General features: G+C 46.6%; 1 protein-coding gene across 1 annotated transcript in view; it reads right to left on the bottom strand.

Moving 5' to 3' along the window:
- DROSHA (drosha ribonuclease III) overlaps window positions 1-18777 on the bottom strand; it is a 168217-nt gene extending 149440 nt beyond the window's left edge. Inside the window, exons 1-7 of the mRNA XM_060244291.1 lie at window positions 18691-18777; window positions 16367-17233; window positions 13665-13757; window positions 9880-10108; window positions 5378-5519; window positions 3915-4066; window positions 386-466 (exon numbers count right to left, since the gene is read on the bottom strand). Coding sequence (XP_060100274.1) covers window positions 386-466; window positions 3915-4066; window positions 5378-5519; window positions 9880-10108; window positions 13665-13757; window positions 16367-17226 — 1557 coding nt within the window. The 5' untranslated portion in view covers window positions 17227-17233; window positions 18691-18777. The remainder of the gene's footprint in view (window positions 1-385; window positions 467-3914; window positions 4067-5377; window positions 5520-9879; window positions 10109-13664; window positions 13758-16366; window positions 17234-18690) is intronic.
- Between the last annotated feature and the right edge of the window lie 86 nt (window positions 18778-18863).

The raw sequence follows: 18863 nt of genomic DNA, 5'->3' as shown, positions 1-18863 counted from the left end.
AGTTGCCAGGTGTCTGTTATTATAGACACCTTATTATTATTATACACTGGCCTGTATCCAGACATCTAGGGCTCTCGCAACGGAAGACTCTCCAGTTTCCATCTCTTGAGGCAACCCAGTAATATTTTATTCAGGAACAGCTTTAGGGGGTCAAATACAAAACTGAAGGGGGGGGAAATCAGCAGTAATCCTTATCCCTTCCTGAAACCTAAGCCTTTGCAACAATGCAGTTGGGAAAAGGCCAATAATTTCCCCCGTTCACCTGTGTTTTCAACTTCCACAACAGATACCCAAGTCTCCGAGTTCAGTCTAAACTAGTAGGCCTCCTTGTAAACAGTGCTAATCTGTGGATTCTCTGCCAGTTGTGATACTTGTAACTAGTTACCTCTTCCCCAGGATAGATGCCGTGTCTGATCCCGGTTCGCCTGGCTTTAACACTGCACTTGCAGAGGGGCCCGTCATTCATCTGTTGGGAAGAAAGGGAAAAAAACAGGATATGGATTTGAACAGCTGAAACAATTCTATTTTTCATTGACTGCTACTGCAGAAGGACTACTCAAGCAGGGGTGTCAAACATGCAGTTTGGGGGCCGAATCAAGTCCTCAGAAGACTCCTATCAGTCCCCCGAGCAACTGGCTGTCGTCTGCTTCCTTCTCCCTATATCCTGCTTCCTTCTGCATCACAGCTTGCTTTGCAAGGCTTGCTCAATTGCACAGGAGCTACAGAGCAAAACCTCTATTTTCTCCACTGGCTGAGGCTCCTCCCTTGGGGAGGAAGGGGGGAGGAATAGCTTGCTTTGCCAGGCAAAGCAGAGCTACTGAGCCAAGCCTCTCTTCCTTCTCTTGGCTGAGGCTCCTCCTCCACCAGTCTTTTGGGCTTCCTTAGCCCAATTCCCTGGATCCCATGGGAGAAATACAAAGAAATCATCTTTAAAACCAATGAGTGCTAATGTTTTAAGCTTTTACACACACACACATATATATGTGTGTTTGTCTGTGTTCTTTATAAAATGTATATCTCTGCTACCTAATCTTAAATAGGTACACACATGGCCCGGCCCAACATGGCTCAGCCCAACCCCGACATGGCCCAGCCTGACAAAGTCTCATTTATGTCAGATCCGGCCCTCATAATATTCTGAGTTCAACACCCCATGGCCTACTGTATGCCCAGAACCCTCCTCTATGGAATGGGAGAACAGTTCTGCCTGAATTTTCTCCTTAAGGTTCAAGGAGTTTTTGACACAGGCGCACGTTCAAACTTGATTGCTGTTTTTCAACAGAAGAGTAAGGAATCTAATGAAGGCCGCTTGATCTAAGTTCTTGATCCAGAGGTCAACCATTACCAGCACCAAGGCCACTTATCCACTATTTGCAAGGCACGGTTTAGACACACGTGTAGGCTGAGGTCAAGCATCACATTAAACGATGTTTTCCTGCAGGGGCCCCCAACTTTTTTGTTTTGTTTTGAGCCTGTGGGAGCATTTGGAATGTTGACACAGCATGGTGGTGGCAGGAACAAAATGGCTGCCGCAAGAAGCAGAGCCAGCCACAAAATGGCTGCCACAGCTCAACCTCAGTAATGCCGTGCAGATCCTCGTGCTATGGTGGCCACTGCGCTGCCAAAATCTGAACTAGAGGAATTCTTAACTGGTTCAGAGGAATTCTTAGGCTGGCAACCAATGGAGGCATTCCCACACTTAAAAGAAATAAAGATCTCCAGGAAGGTAATCCAAATTCTATGCTTGGAAAAATCTAACAGAGCTGATAGCTAACCAGCTAATATTATGTAAATAAGCTTTTGACTTGAAAATTAGGATCATCTCAGCCTGCACAAATCTGGTCATCAACGCGGGTTCTATACACCAAGTGACCTGCTCTTCTGTCCCGCCGTGAGATTCAGTATGTGGAAGCCAGTTTCAAGGCTCTTGTTCAAGAACAAATTTTATCATCTCATTTACTTTTGACTTGCCTGACATATATAAGCACTGAGTAGTTACGTCTTTCTGGGAATGCCGGTTCTTTCCACTTAAAAACAACGGAAGCTGGTTTGAGAGAGCCAGTTTGGTGTAGTGGTTAAGTGTGCGGACTTATCTGGGAGAACCAGGTTTGATTCCCCACTCCTCACTTGCACCTGCTGGAATGGCCTTGGGTCAGCCATAGCTCTGGCAGAGGTTGTCCTTGAAAGGGCAGCTGCTGTGAGAGCCCTCTCCAGCCCCACCCACCTCACAGGGTGTCTGTTGTGAGGGGAGAAGACATAGGAGATTGTAAGCCGCTCTGAGTCTCTGATTCAGGGAGAAGGGCGGGATATAAATCTGCAATTCTTCTTCTTCTTCTGAAATACTGACTGCACGTATCTGCTTTACAATTACCACACATTTCTAACGTCTCTTGTATTTGTTTTTATGCTTCTGAAGAGATCGTGCTGTCCCCTATATGGAAATATTGCTGTCTCTCTGTCGTTTGGTTTGGTTTTGGCTGTTGAAAAAAAAATCAGCGTTTTTTTAAACAGACCTTAAGTTTCAATCCAACTGAAACCAACTAATTGCAACTACAGTTATCTGAAGTCCCACCGAAGCCAACTTCCAACAGGACTTGGTCATGACCAGCCACAACTGAGGGCGTCTGGGTGCTTAAGCACAGTAAGGACCCACAACCCAAACCAGGCTGCCCAACTCGAGGACCCCGTTAGTCTGAACCAACTTCACCAACAAAATACGGCAACCAGTTAAGGAGCTATTGTTATCTGAAGTAGGAGAAGACGACTGCAGATTTATACCCCGTCCTTCTCTCTGAATCAGAGTCTCAGAGGGGCTCACAATCTCCTTTACCTTCCTCCCCCACAACAGACACCCTGTGATGTGGGTGGGGCTGAGAGAGCTCTCACAGAAGCTGCCCTTTCAAGGACAGCTCTGCAAGAGCTATGGCTGACCCAGGGCCATTCCAGCAGCTGCAAGTGGAGGAGTGGGGAATCAAAGAGCCCATGCACTTAACCACTACACAAACTGGCAACAACTTGGCAACAGTGATCCTCGTGACGGTCACCTTGAGATTGGATTTACTGCAATAGTTTCAAGACGGGCTGCCCTTGATCCAAATCTGGAAGCTGCAACTGGTGCAGAATGATGCAGCCAGGCTGTTATTGGGTCTCTCCTTGAGGGAGCGCATTCAGGCTGCACTGAAACTGCTGCACTGGCTGCCTATAGTGTACCGGGTTCGCTTCAAGGTGCTGGTTCTTACCTATAAAGCCTTATATGGTCAGGGGCCTGCATACCTACTGGACTGCCTTTCCCCACATGTTCCCCAGGGAGTACTACGGTCAGGATCTCAAAATCCCCTTGTACTTCCTTGGCCCAACGATACCAGATTAGCTACGACTAGGGCTGTGGCTCCGCGCTGGTGGAATGAGCTCTCTGAAAACATCATTTGGGGAGGGACGGTGGCTCAGTGGTAAAGCATCTGCTTGGGAAGCAGAAGGTCCCCGGTTCAATCCCCGGCATATCCAACTAAAAAGGGTCCAGGCAAGTAGGTGTGAAAAACCTCAGCTTGAGACCCTGGAGAGCCGCTGCCAGTCAGATGAGGGATGGTGGCTCAGTGATAGAGCATCTGCTTGGGAAGCAGAAGGTCCCCGGTTCAATCCCTGGCATCTCCAAAAAAGGGTCCAGGCAAATAGGTGTGAAAAACCTCAGCTGGAGACCCTGGAGAGCCGCTGCCAGTCTGAGAAGACAATACTGACTTTGATGGACCAAGGGGCTGATTCAGTATAAGGCAGCTTCATATGTTCATCAGAGCCCTGTAGGATCTTTTACAACTGGCTCTCTGGCAGGCAATCCGTGGGCTGGCATCCAGTTTGTTGGGATCAGAATCCAGGCAGGCCAAGTGTGAACAGTTTGGTTCCCTTTTTGGAGGCAATACCTGTCCGGGGTCGTTGTACCAAAGCTCCTCATGCAGGCGATCCGGGTGAGCTTTCTTGCGCTTAATTTCAGCAATGACGTCAAAGACCTCGGAATCGGAACTGCTGGAACAGCTGTCATCATCCGAGTCGCAATCAGAGTCGCTGGAGCTTCCTAGGTCGCAAAAAAGCAAGCATGACTTCAGGAACCCTAATCGCTCACCATCGCCCCTCAGAGCTGTACAAACACTGAACCCACAGTCCCCTCCTAAGGAGACTGAAGGCAGCTAGTACAAGGTGGAAGAGAGAGAAGACTTCTTGTCCACTTGACCCTTAAGAACAACGTACCTTCAGGACCATCTCTGCCAGTATGTCCTTCAAAGAGCGTTAGGCTCTATGGACCAGCACCTGCTGGCGTTCCCCGGTTCTAAGGAAGGCTGCTTAGCCTCGACCAGAGCCTTTTCAACTCTGGCACCGGAAATTCTGACACTTTCCCAAGAGAGATCCAGGCCGTGCAGGGCCTATAAAATGGAGATGTTCTACCAGGCCAGCCCTGACACTAGACAAACTAGGTGACTGCCTAGGGCGCCGACCTTCTGGAGACACCAAATTGGGCACTCCCTTTTGACTCTGTGACGTTGTCAGTGTGTTGGGGGTGGGGGGAGAGAATGCCAGAAGTTGCCTAGGGTGCCAGACAGTCTAGGACCAACCCTGCCTATGGTTGATATGGTGGTGACTTACCAGCATTGGCCTTCACTGGCATGTCTCCATCTCATATGGTTTTACTCACCCCCTGTATTATTAGTTAGCAGGGCTTTTTTTTGAGCAGGAACGCAGTTCCGCCTGGTTTGATGCCAGGGGTGTGGTCTAATATGCAAATGAGTTCCTCCTGGGCTTTTTCTACAAAAAAGCCCTGTGTGAAACAATGGTGACATCAGCGGTGGAAGAGCCAGTTTGGTGTAGTGGTTAAGTGCACGGACTCTTATCTGGGAGAACCGGGTTTGATTCCCCGCTCCTCCACTTGCGGCTGCTGGAAAGGAGATTGCAAGCCGCTGAGGCTGTGATTCAGAGAGAAGGGCAGGGTATAAATCTGCAATTCTTCTTCTAATACGCAAATTAGTTCCTGCTGGGCTTTTTCTACAAAAAAGCCCTGTGCGAAACAGCGGGGATGGCAGGGGATGTGGCCTAACATGCAAATGAGCCCTGCTGGGCTTTTTCTACCAAAAAAAAGACCTGTTAGTCACAATCCACAGATGTGAAATGTACGTGGGAGTGGCAGTATTAATCAGTGCTACAAATGATATCACTTTTGGATTTTACTAAATCCTGATTTAATATTAATCATTTATTTTATTATATTACATTGTTATAACCCAGCTTGAGCCTTGTGAGACACGGGAGGGTGGGACAGAAATAAAATCTAAATAAATAAACAGAGACGAGAATCTGTTCTGGGCTCCGAAGCCTCGGCCAGTGGAATACCCACCCACATCTTCGTCTAGCTTGGTCTTCGGCGGCTCCCACGGCGGCCTGGCAGCTTTGGCCTTGTCCTGACGCTTCCCCAGCTCTTCTTCAAACTTTTCATACAAGTCTCTCAATCGGCTTGTTCCCACCACTGTGGAATCTCCCTTGGGATCGCAGCGGACAGAAAACAGAGAGTTAAGGGGAGTTCAGAGACATCAACGCCAAGTCTTGTTCAGTCCTTCAGATGGTGAGAAAACTGCACATGGAACCCCAAGCAGAAGACACATCAAGATGAGTTGCCATGTTGGTCTGTCTGTAGCAGAAGGAAAGGACCAGAGTTCAATAGCACCTGAAAAGACCAACAACATTTGCGGAAGGGCAGGAGTTGCTTGTGAGTTTCTGCTCATTTGTTCTATGGGGGTGGAGGAAGGAAGGATGGAAGGCAGGCAGGCAGGGAGGGAGGAAGGAAAGATGGAAGGCAGACAGGCAGGGAGGGAGGGAGGAAGGAAGGATGGAAGGCAGGCAGGCAGGGAGGGAGGAAGGAAAGATGGAAGGCAGACAGGCAGGGAGGGAGGGAGGAAGGAAGGATGGAAGGCAGGCAGGCAGGGAGGGAGAGAGGGAAAGGAGAAGGCAGGAAGGCAGGCAGGCAGGCAAGGAGGGAGGGAGGAAGGAAGGCAGGCAGGGAGGGAGAGAGGGAAAGGAGAAGGCAGGAAGGCAGGCAGGCAGGGAGGGAGGGAGGAAGGAAGGCAGGCAGGGATGGAGGGAGGAAGGAAGGGTGGAAGGCAGGCAGGCAGGGAGGGAGGAAGGAAGGAAGGATGGCAGGCAGGCAGGGAGGGAGGGAGGGAGGAAGGATGGAAGGCAGGGAGGGAGGGAGGGAAGGAAGGAAGGAAGGAAGGAAGGAAGGAAGGAAGGAAGGAAGGAAGGAAGGAAGGAAGGAAGGAAGGAAGGAAGGAAGGAAGGAAGGAAGGAAGGGAGGGAGGGAGGGAGGGAGGGAGGGAGGGAGGGAAAGGAGAAGGCAGGCAGGTAGGGAGGGAGGGAGGGAAAGGAGAAGGCAGGAAGGCAGGCAGGTAGGGAGGGAGGGAGGGAGGGAGGGAGGAAAGAAGGGAGGGAGGGAAAGAAAGCAACTTTACTTTTAAATACATTCTCCAAGTCACCAGCTGGTTAGCTTGGAGAAGAACATAAGATGTTTCAGAGCCACAAGACAAGGATGGAGGGAGGGAGGGAAGAAGGGAGATGATATTAGATAGATAGATTAGACAGATAGAGGAAGAGTTAGAAAGAAAGCAACTTTAGCTGTAAATGCATTCTCCAGGCCACCGGCTGGCTTGGCTTGGAAAAGTGATTTAAAGAGAGAAATGCCTTCCCCAAGCCAGCCGAGGGGGTGGTGGGGGCCTCGAGAGCCACACAGAATGTGTGAAAGAGCCACATATGGCTCCCAAGCTACAATTTGGCCACCCCTGGTCCATCTGAAGAAGTCAGCAGTGACTCAAGAAAGTTCCTACCCTGCCACAAATTTTGTACTATTGGACTCTTTCTACTACTATCAGGTACTATTAGACTCTTGCTCTTTTCTGCTACTCCATGCAGAAACCAAACACAAAGGGTGACCGCCAACCACCATTTGACAAGCTGCAAGGAACCACAGAGATCTTGACACATTCAGGATGATTTCACTTCCACCATTTATCTCACATGTGGGCAAGATGTGAAGACTAACATGTGAACACCACCAGTCCTGTTCAGAACCAAGAGGTAGCAAGGAAATGTGTGATAAAATTCTCCTCACTATATAGAAAAACCCTACTGACCCATGTTTTTGCATATGTAATTTTTTTCCCTGTCCAACAGAAAGCATTCCCGTGAACAAATTAGCAAGCACAGATGTTCACGCTTGGCCTAATCCCACAGATCTAACTCAGTGGATGTAAGCACACCAGGCTGCTGTACTCAAACACAGCGAAACACGTACGGTGACCAATCATCGCGCACAGTGATCAGTATAAATGGTTCCAAGCTATGTACAGAAAAGCTTTCCGTATGTGAATCAGCATGATGCACGAAGCAAACTTGATGAGTTATGTTTTCTTGGCATCTGTGCACTGAAACAGAGAAAGAGTTTTGCTCCTCACCGATTTTTGTTTACTCCACGCCGTATGGTTTGCCTTTTCGTTAATTTGAAGACGACAACGACTGCAGATTTATACCCCGCCCTTTTCTCTGAATTAGACAGTCAGAGTGGCTTACAATCTCCTATATCTTCTTCCCCCACAACAGACACCCTGTGAGATGGGTGGGGCAGAGAAGGGTTCTCACAGCAGCTGCCCTTTCAAGGACAACTCCTGCAATAGCTATGGCTGACCCAAGGCCATTCCAGCAGCTGCAAGTGGAGGAGTGGGGAATCAAACCCGGTTCTCCCAGATAAGAGTCCGGACATTTAACCACTACACCAAACTGGAATGATTTTCAGAATAATCAAGTTCTCAGAAATAGATCCGATTATAACAAATCTCATATATTAATAAGTTTAAAAGTTCTGAACGCTGCACAAACATAGCCACCTTCAAGAGGGGTTTAGATAAAAATATGGAGCACAGGTCCATCAGTGGCTATTAGCCACAGTGTATGGAGCACAGGTCCATCAGTGGCTATTAGCCACAGTGTATGGAGCACAGGTCCATCAGTGGCTATTAGCCACAGTGTATGTGTGTATATAACATTTTTTGCCACTGTGTGACACAGAGTGTTGGACTTGATGGGCCGTTGGCCTGATCCAACATGGCTTCTCTTATGTTCTTATGTTCTTATGTACAGACTGATGCCTATACACCTAGTTCCTCTGAACGACGTCCATCATGTTTTATCAACTATATTTAGATAACGCCTGTTGTTCTGTTTAAAAGACATCAGCCATTATGGATATGGCACGGTGGCAGTGTCATGATTAGTAAAGTCACAAATTCCTAAGCCCCACTGAGTTTAGCAGGAGTAGAAGTGAATAATTCTGTTTAGGATGGCGTTATTTGTCACCTAGTGTGCATTTTATAACACAAAATCCTGCATGACGAAAGGTCTGGGATTATGTTCCAAAGGAGTACAAATTACTGCATTATCGGAAAAATTATAAATATTTGGGGTACGCAGAACCAGGGGTGGAATTCTAGCAGGAGCTCCTTTGCAGATTAGGCCACACACCCCTGATGTAGCCAATCCTTCAAGAGCTTACAAAAAAGAGCCTTGTAAGCTCTTGGAGGATTAGCTACATCACAGGGGTGTGGCCTAATATGCAAAGGAGCTCCTGCTAGAATTCCACCCCTGCACAGAACAAACAGCAAGAAGGAGGCCACGTGAAACAGCTCAGACTCATCAGATCTCAGAAGTTAAGCCGGATCAGTACTTGGAAGGGAGACTGCCAAAAAAGCCTCCACGGAAGAAGGCAATGGCCAAACATTTCTGCTTCTTGCTTGCCTTGAAAGCCCTTTGTTGGGGTCGCCAGAAATCGGCTGAGACATGAAGGGCACTTTACACGTAGTGAGAGAACAAACAATAGAAAGGTTAACTTTTTATGTCATGGTGGGGGAATTACTGTTCAGCCCAACGTTTACCAGGTGCACTTGGAAGTAAGTATAGTTTTTTTTTAAGCAGGAACTCCTTTGCATATTAGGCCACACCCCTCTTATGTAGCTAATCTTCCAGGAGCTTACAGGGCTGTTAATACAGGACCTGCTGTAAGCTCCAGGAGGATTGACTACATCAAGGGGATGTGGCCTAATATGCAAAGGAGTTCCCGCTACACAAAAAGCCCTGAGTAAGTCCCATGTTATACAATGAGGCTTACTTCTAGGAAAGCACCCTTAGGTTTGCATCCAAAGCCAGTTTACTGTAGTGGTTAAGTGTGCAGACTCTTATCTGAGAGAACTGGGTTTGATTCCCCACTCCTCCACTTGCACCTGCTGGAATGGCCTTGGGTCAGCCATAGCTCTGGCAGAGGTTGTCCTTGAAAGGGGCAGCTGCTGTGAGAGCCCTCTCAACCCCACCCACCCCACAGGGTGTCTATTGTGGGGGGAGAAGATATAGGAGATTGCAAGCCACTCTTAGTCTCCGATTCAGAGAGAAGGGTGGGGTATAAATCTACAGTCTTCTTCTTCTAATAGAATTCTGCAGTTTGACAAGTGCTACTCTCTCACAGATACAGATTTTACAATACAAAACCTTGCATGGACAGAGGTTTGGGATTATGCTGCTGGATAGCATAAGTTACTGCAGCCATGTTTTTACAGCGATCGATTAATATAAAATATATGCATTAGAAATATGGGAAAAAGAGTGACCCTTTTCTGGGGTGACTGATCCCCCCCCCCCAAAAAATGGGCTTATTTTAAACCTGCTATTTACCACCTGCTTTCTGAAGTGATAGGTTCCAGGAATGATCATTCCATGGGACATTTTGTATCCCTGAATCAACCCCAACCCAGTTTCTAAAAGGAAAGAAGAGGACGCTTGCCACAGTCCTTCAAAGACGCCTACCACTTGATCCATTGGGTCGTTCGAATAGTAGCTTTCCGAATGGGTACAGCGAACCCACACTGGCTTCAGCAGGTCCTCGTTGTCATCTTCATTCTTATCGGTGGTGGTGGCCTCTTCGGGCTCCTTGTCTTTGATGGAGGTGTAGCTCTTCTCTCTGTTGGGGTTCTCAGACCACTGCTCCCGATCCTCTTCCCAACGAGGTCTCTTTCTATCTTGGCTGGGGGACCGACTGAAGGAGGAGGAAAGGGAATCAAGACCGACCGTTTGTGGCAGAACTGACCCCAACTCATTCACGCATATAGACCACTGTTTTGTTGTCTCCAACATGAACATATGAACATATGAAGCTGCCTTCTACTGAATCAGACCCTTGGTCCATCAAAGTCAGTATTGTCTTCTCAGACTGGCAGCGGCTCTCCAGGGTCTCAAGCTGAGGTTTTTCACACCTATTTGCCTGGACCCTTTTTTGGAGATGCTGGGGATTGAACCTGGGACCTTCTGCTTCCCAAGCAGATGCTCTACCACTGAGCCACCATCCCTCCCCTGCTCTCCAGGGTCTCAAGCTGAGGTTTTTCACACCTATTTGCCTGGACCCTTTTTTTTTGGAGATGCCAGGGATTGAACCTAGGACCTTCTGCTTCCCAAGCAGATGCTCTACCACTGAGCCACCGTCCCTCCCACACCCATGAGTGCCATGGCATCTGCCATCCACCAAGTGGTTTTAGAAAGTGGGTAGGCCAAGTGGGGTTCTAGCCCAGTAAGACTTCTGATTGGCTGTGAGGATTTTTTTTTTAAATGTTGCTTTGGCAGCAGCTGCCACCACAGCACAAAGATCTACACTGTGTGACTAAAATTCATATCAGAATTCCAAATGTGCCCACAGGTTCAAAAAGGTTGGGGACCCTGTATTTAACCGTAACGTTATATATAAGACACTTTTATATTTACGTCTCTTGCTCTACTGACATTTTTTTTAGCTATCCCTTCAAGTACACCGTAATATTTTACAGACAAACAACTCCTACGCTCATCACTGGATATCTAACACTTGAAAAGCCACTCAGCTGAAAGTAAGTCTGTCCAAACTGAGAAATATCATATTTTGGGAGAAGTCTGATTTGCAATGTTTTCTTCACCTACGCAAGTCAATACGCAGTTATAGAGAAACGTAAATTTATGGATAACTCTCAGGGTTTCAATAATTTTAGATTAAAAATATATGCACAATAGAATCCAAAACAGTTGAAGGCAAAATTCCACAGTTTTCTACAAGCACACACAGTAGCTCTGATCACAGGAGTTAATGGAAAACTGTGATTTCAAAAGGGAGAAAATTAGATAAACACTCTAAGAAAGAGCAAGTCTCCAGGGAACTCTGTGAAGTTACTGATGAAACATACTAAGCAAAATACCTCCCACTAGAAAAATCTAGAAATCTCTGGAAATAAGCTACAACAACACACTCTTGTTGGTTTTAAGAATTCATTCCTGTACAAAATATAATTTTTTACCTCAGCATTTCTAAACCTTGACCTCTTCTATATATTCCCTGTATATTCTTTTATTTTATATTGAAAGTTGTATGATCTCAAGTGCCATTTCAAAAAGTTTAAGACAAGAGGGCTCCTGGTTTTCCTTCAACTTCCTGTACTGGGCCAAAAGCCAAACTAAACCTCTGACAAAGGGTGGAACAGTCAAGTCTTTTATAACAAAAAAAGAAATACACAATACTGAGGGGTGGCTCAGAAACAGATGGGAACTAAGACCGATTTCACCCTAGGCTTGTTCCGGGTTGAGAGCCCTTTTGCTCTTGGCGCTTCTCTCAGTTTTCGCACAAGCTGCCCCGGAGCTGTGAGTTGGCGCACCACTTTCCCACAGCAAGCAAGATCCTCTTACAAGCGGTTTCTGCTTGCCGCGAAAAAGCAGTGGGCCAACTCGCAGCTCTGGGGCAGCTTGTGCAAAAACCGAGAGAAGCACTGGGGACAAAAGGGCTCTCCACCTGGAACAAGCCCTAGTGTGATATCGGTCTAAGTTTCGGTGGGAAAAATCTGCCTGAGAGTAGGGAAGTGACATGGGTCCCTCATAGCAATAAACACACAAGAGCAATCTTGCATTTGCAGACACGTCTACTGTACCCAAGTTTGCCACAGCATAATATGTGGGAAAACCCTTTCATGTATGCGTTCTGGGCATGAAAAGAATTAATCAGAAGCGGTAGAAGTGAAAGAAATTATGACCTACTCTAAGCAAGAGAAAGTTCCCAGAAGTTAAAACCCAGAACCAGCAATAGACAATCTTTTGGCCCTGATGCCAAAAAAATGCTACATCTACTTAAAAAATGTCGATGTGGTAGCCAGTTTGGTGTAGTGGTTAAGTGTGCAGACTCTTATCTGGGAGAACCGGGTTTGATTCCCCACTCCTCCACTTGCACCTGCTGGAATGGCCTTGGGTCAGCCATAGCTCTCATAGGAGTTGTCCTTGAAAGGGCAGCTGCTGTAAAAAGCTCTCTCAGCCCCACCTACCTCACAGGATGTCTGTAGAGGGGGGCAGGGAAGGTAAAGGAGATTGTGACCGTTCTGAGATTCAGAGTATAGGGCAGGATATAAATCCAATATCATCATCAAAAAATGGAGGGAGCAGAGAGAAGGTTTATAATTGGACAGATGTGCTTGGAGTAAGTCCCAGTGGCGCTACAAGTATTTTAGGGATTCACCATGGATAAAAATATGGAGCAGAGGTCCATCAGTGGCTATTAGCCACAGTAAATGTGTGTGTGTGTGTGTGTATGTATGTATGTGTGTGTGTGTGTGTGTGTGTACATATATACACACACACACATATATATTGGCCACTGTGTGACACAGAGTGTTGAACTGGATGGGCCATTGGCCTGATCCAACATGGCTTCTCTTATGTTCTTATGTGACACAGAATGTTGGACTGGAGGGGCCACTGGCCTGATCCAACATGGCTTCTCTTATGTTCTTATGTTCTCAGATGGACACTGAGCAGGTCAGAGAAGAGGTGATGATGGGCATAAACCAGTGGTCCTCAGTGTGATGCCCATGGGTACCATGGCACCTGCCAATACCATTCTTGGTGATCATCAAATGTTTTAGACAGTGGATGGAGCCAAGGAGGCCTCTTGCCCAGTAGAGGCTTCTTATTTCTGACTGAAGATCTGATTGGCTATGCAGATTAAAACAATATTGTTTCAGTGCTAGCTACCATCTTTATTGCATCTCTTCCCAATATATTTTGAAATGATCATTCTTCTTCCCTACACTTGGGCTACATATATGGGGCTAGCCCCACCTCATGTGGCAGCCATTTTGTGGCTGCACTAATCACCCTATATCAGAACTCCAAATGTGCCACAGGCTCAGACAGCTCAGAGACCCCTGGTATAAGCCGTGACCATCGCCTTTTCCATACCATTTGCTGGCCTCAGAAGTGGTATCATCGCTTCAGTTGCTTGGACAGTGGCTTTGGCCTTGGGTGTCAAGGAAAGGTCTGGTGTGCTCTGGTGGGCACATGAACCCTCAACTACCATAACTCAACCAATCAGCCAAAGTATACCTTCTACTTGTTACCACTTTTCAGGTCAAGCGACACTGTCTAATAGGATAGAAATTCTGTGGAAGTATATGTCCTTCTGCCCAAAGCAAACAAAAACCAGCTACTCAACAGCATCTCTGAGACAAAAGTTTATAATTGGACAGATGTGCTTTGGCGGGGAGGGCGGGAGATAAATCCAATAAAATAAATAAAGTAACCCATTTTACCTTCCTGTTCTCTTGTGATCTTTTCTATAAGATCTCTCTGTAGAAGGTGACCGTCGGCTGTCACGGTGACGGTGTCTGTCCCTCTGTCGGTCCCTTTTAAGAATTTTAATTAAGAAATATTAAAATACTGGTTTTCAATTTTGATAAATACCAATACTAAAAAAAAAAGGGGGAGATCCAAAATACATCACCAGTCTAAGGATTCTGGAGCTAAAAGATCATAACATTTTTACTACATGGTGATTACGTTTTCTTTCTTATACGGATGCTATAACTGGATTCCTGTGGGGGTTTAATGTGCCGCTGATTAAATCCTTTTTCATTTTTGGTGTGATTCTATGGCCATTTTCCCACTGAGCTTACCTCGGAGCGACGTCCCTCTTCACCGCACAGCGTCTGCACGGATTTCCCACCAACTGCTCCGAGTAACCAAGTAGAGTCGCGGCTTTTACGTCGTTAACGTAAACTGGTTTTTAGCAGTTTCTATTTGTGACGCAAAAGGTCGGGAACTTCCTGGTTCCTCGGAGCAGCCTCGGAGCAGTTGATGGGAAATCCGCGCAGACGCTGCGCGGTGAAGAGGGACGTCGCTCCGAGCTAAGCTCAGTGGGAAAACGGCCTATGTTTTTTACAGGTCTGAGAGCATTGTAAGTCCCTTTGGAAACGCTTTTGGTGTTGAAAAGGAGCTTGTAAATATTTCAAATAAATTAATAAATGTATGGTAAGGTGGATAAGCAATAGGTAAATTTGGCATAACTGGATATAGCTTCAAATAAGAAAAGCAAATAGGTAGCACTATTCCTCAGTCTAGTCAGTGCGCAGCCATCAGTTTTCACTACCACATAAAGTGAGCAACTTCACAGTTGTGAATATTTGAAAAGTACTGAAAAAGAAGACTTGAACGATGCTTACTGCAACCTGTGACATAAATTGTTAATTCTCATCATAATTTTCAATTTAGCTGTGAAAAACAATGAACTTGTGTACACTCCCATGTCCAATACCCATAACCATCAAGGACAGAAATCTTTGAAAATACAATAGTTTTACAATAACAATCTCTAATCAAGGTGCCAGATGATACATTCAGAGCTAGACAAGACATATCTTTGAGCAACTCTGCACCCCGGCAAAAAACAAACAGGAGTCTTAGGACACTTTAAAGATTAACACAAAAATTATATAAAAGAATATAAAATTGCGACAGCAGTCCACAAATGCTTATGCTGGAATAAATTTCTGGTAATATTTAAAGTTGGACATGAGTCCTGTTTATTTTTGCTGTAATATATTAAGACAATTCCCCTCCTGAATTATTGCTATTTGCTCGAGCCTTGTAGATGAAAGCTGGCATACGGCAATGGGAAGAACATGGAACTTTGAGCGTAGAGACTGGTATTGAAATCTCTGTTCACCTATTTAGGTCACTGTTTAACTTTTGGGCAGATTCGGGTGGTAGCCATGTTGGTCCGAAGCAGCAGAACAAAGTTCAAGTCCAGCGGTGACTTTAAGACCAACCAAGTTTTATTCAAGGTTTTAGCTTTTGTGTGCACGCACACTTCTTCAGATACGTTGAAATGGATGTTACCAGTCGGTGCACATAGGTGAAGGGTGAGCAGCAAATTAGAATACAGCACAGTAAAAGTGTTTATAACGGATGAAGGGATCAAACGGGAACAACAAATTTAGTTTATATGGTGATTATTTGTTTGGGTTTAATTCTAGGGGGGGGGGGGGGAACATAATGAAAGAAAGAAATATATCAAAACCAGAGATTGTTGAGCAGATCCAGCCTTTTTAAATGAGGACTGCTGAGAATCAGGGCTTTTTTTGTAGCAGGAATGTCTTTCCATATTAGGCCTCACACCCCTGATGTAGCCAATCCTCCAAGAGCTTACAGGGCTCTAAGTACAGGGCCTACTGAAAGCTCCAGGAGGATTGGCTACATCAGGGAGGTGTGGTCTAATATGCAAAGGAGTTCCTGCCACAACCAAAAGGGACAGAGATCTTTAAAAATATAATAGTTTTAGAACAACAATCTCCTTAGAACAACAAAAAAAAGCCCTGCTGAGAATCATTAATCGATCCCAGCTCCCCACTGGTGGAACCAATTACCAGAAGAGGTGCAGCCCTTCCGGAGCCTTACGCAGTTCCGCAGGGCCTGCAAGACTACCCTCTTTCAGTTGGCTTTTCCTTAATGTGGAACCTATTATGCCGTCGCCACGTAAAATTGTAAGATGAGTAACATAGAGACTGTAGCACCAACCTATTTGCTGGAATCGAATTTGATGGTTTTAATTAGATGGTTTTAATGTAATAATATACTAGTGAATTGTATTTTGTAAGTAATATGTTGTGTAACCAGTGTGCTTTTATTATTGTAATGTTGCATTTTATGTTATGCTATGTGAGCCGCCCTGAGCCTGCTTCGGCGGGGAGGACGGGATACAAATTAAATATCATTATTATTATTATTATTATTAACTCAGACCCTGCTATCGCGCTCCATCCATCCCCTCTCAAGTGTGGATGTAACAGGGAACATCCTTTTCTTTGAGGCTGCGCGACTGCAGCATTTTCCGAAACTCCAACCAAACTCACAAGGTTTTGCAATTGAAAACAGTTTACACTCTGGACGCCCACAATGTACCTGGTCAACGGGTGGGACACGAATCTCAGCCCAAAAGAGATTTACACCAGCTTACCTGTACCATTCATAGCTTCTGTGGCGGGGTGGAGTTCTTCCCCTGACGTAATCTGACCTAGGCCGACTACCTTCTTGCCTCCTTCGGTCCGGGCTTCTCCCTCGATCCCGCCGCTCGGCATGGTTGGTGGACCGATGCCGATCTCCGTGCCCATGACAGTGGTCTCGGTGACGATGCTCCTCATAGTGTTTTCCCCTCTCAGGAGATCTCCGCTCATTTGGGGGCTTTTCCACCGCATACTGAGTCGAGTGTCGAAAATTCGCATTGGTGTTGCCACCGCTGTTCGTATTCGTGCCGCTGCTTTGGTAAGAGTTTGCGTTGTGCTGGTAATTATTAAAGTTAGGAGGGGAAAAGGTCTGCTGCGAATAGGCTGGAGAGTACACAGGCTGGTAATTAACCTGCTGGGGAATAATTGGTGGGGGCAGGGGATGAGGCATGGCAGGAGGGGGCATCATATAAGGGAAAGCGTTTTGCCCGGTTGCATTTGCCGGAACCGGGGGGTTGCCAGGGTTTGGGACAGGTGGTGGAGCTGGGGGGAAGCAAGGAGGGAGCGGGAAACTCTGTCTCACTTGGTGGCCGGCAAACGGAGGCCTCAGGGGACACTGGCTGATGGTGCCCTGAGGTGACGGGGGAATTGGCGGTGGATACGGAACAAAATCCGGCCTAGGAGGCACGTAGGTCGCAGCAGGAGGACTCGGGTAGGCAGACTGAGTTACGGATTGCTGGTCGTACGGATACTGAACCGAAGGCTGCTGAGAATGAAGCTGTCTCAAATTCTGGGGTCGAAAGGTTTGCGTCGAAGCCCTCACCGCGGCCCCTCCTCTGCCTCGGGGACACCCTCGACCAACGTGGAAAGACATTGCACATCTTTAAAAAGTTAAAAGCATATGTTATGCACATGATAACTAACATCCCCTAGATTAATTAATCCCCTAGATTAATTAATTAATGATGACTAACATCCCCTAGATGTATTCAGGAGGGTAGTTGTGCTGGTCTGAAGTGGCAGAACCCAGTCTGAGTCCAGTGGCACCAGCAAAATATTATTCTGAGTATAAACTCCAGATGCCAACTGTAGAAGGGCACCTACACAAGACAGCTTATACCTAGAATAAAACTTTGTTGGTCTTAAAAGTGCCATTGGACTCAAACTTTATCCCTTAAAGGTATCCTGTATATACAATGCATTTCAAATTATTATTACTGATAACCCCTACTGTTTGCAGGCAACGATTGCTCTAAGAGCTGTTTCCCACAATAACTGTATTAGCTCCCTATGTACTCTATAATCTAGGATTTTATATTATTTATATTGCTATTTTACTGCTAAATCTGTTTTATGCTAATAAAGGCTTGCTGTTTAATAACTAACGGCAGGGCGTTTTTTGTAGCAGGAACTCTTTTGCCTATTACTAACCTGAAAGCAGCCTTTTTAAAAACGAATGACCATCTCCTCCATCAAGGCTTGAACTGGTTCTCTGTCATTTCCTTCAATGCTGCTGTATGGACCCTAAGCCCCATTTCTGCAGAGGGCTTTTGTTGTTGTTGTAGGAACTCCTTCGTATATTAGGCCACACCTCCCTGATATAGCCAATCCTTCAAGAGCTTACAGGGCCCTTAGTACAGGGCCTACTGTAAGCTCCAGGAGGATTGGATACCTCAGGGGTGTGTGGCTGAATACGCAAATGAGTTCCTGCTACAAAAAAAAATGCAACTTTTATTCATTCCCCACGCAGATGCTATCCAGACCAAATAGCCTCCCAATTTATTACGCTATTTTGCCACTTGATCCTAACTTTGTACCAGCTTAACACTCTTAACCCACCAGCTATATGTATTTCTGCTCACTGTACCCCGTTCCCTCGTCTGAAGAAGTATGCATGCATACAAAAGAAGAATGCAAGTATGCATGCATACGAAGCTTACATTCTGAATAAAACTTGGTTGGCGCTCCTTGACGCCTGCTTTGTTCTCCTGCTTCAGACCAACACAGCTGCCCACCTGGGACTATCCCACAATAACGGCATCTGCACTCAACTGACACCCACGTTCCACACTAAGAACCAACGCAGTGCAGTGGCCAAGAACGAGTACCAGAAAGCCCCTGGTTCGAGTCTCATCCAGGTACCTTTCTTAAAGGTTTTTTGCAAGCGGAGTTGTCGGGGACCCCTGCCCTAGGCAATCACCTACTTTGCCTAGAGGCAGGGCTGGCTCTCCCCACTACGCCGTTTTCCCTACAGGAGAATGCCTTCCCGCCGGGCCAAGCGGGAAGGGAACGCGCTCCATCGATTGCAAAGAAGGCTCGGGACCGCCTTGAAGCTCACCTGCGAAAGTTTCATCCGGCCCCGGGCAGCAGCAGCAGCAGCAGCCAGGTCTAGGATCCGTGCAGGAGAAAAGGGTGCAAAGGAAAACACGGCCGGCGGAAGCGAATCGCCGAGACGGAGGTGCCCGCCCTCTGCCGAGCGGAAGTTTGGCACTTTTTCTACAGCCAGAGAGG

This window comes from Heteronotia binoei, chromosome 7, assembly GCF_032191835.1.
Source record: "Heteronotia binoei isolate CCM8104 ecotype False Entrance Well chromosome 7, APGP_CSIRO_Hbin_v1, whole genome shotgun sequence".
NCBI lineage: Eukaryota > Metazoa > Chordata > Lepidosauria > Squamata > Gekkonidae > Heteronotia > Heteronotia binoei.
The sequence above is the reverse complement of the archived record's forward strand: the minus strand, read 5'-3'. Positions and strand labels throughout refer to the sequence as shown.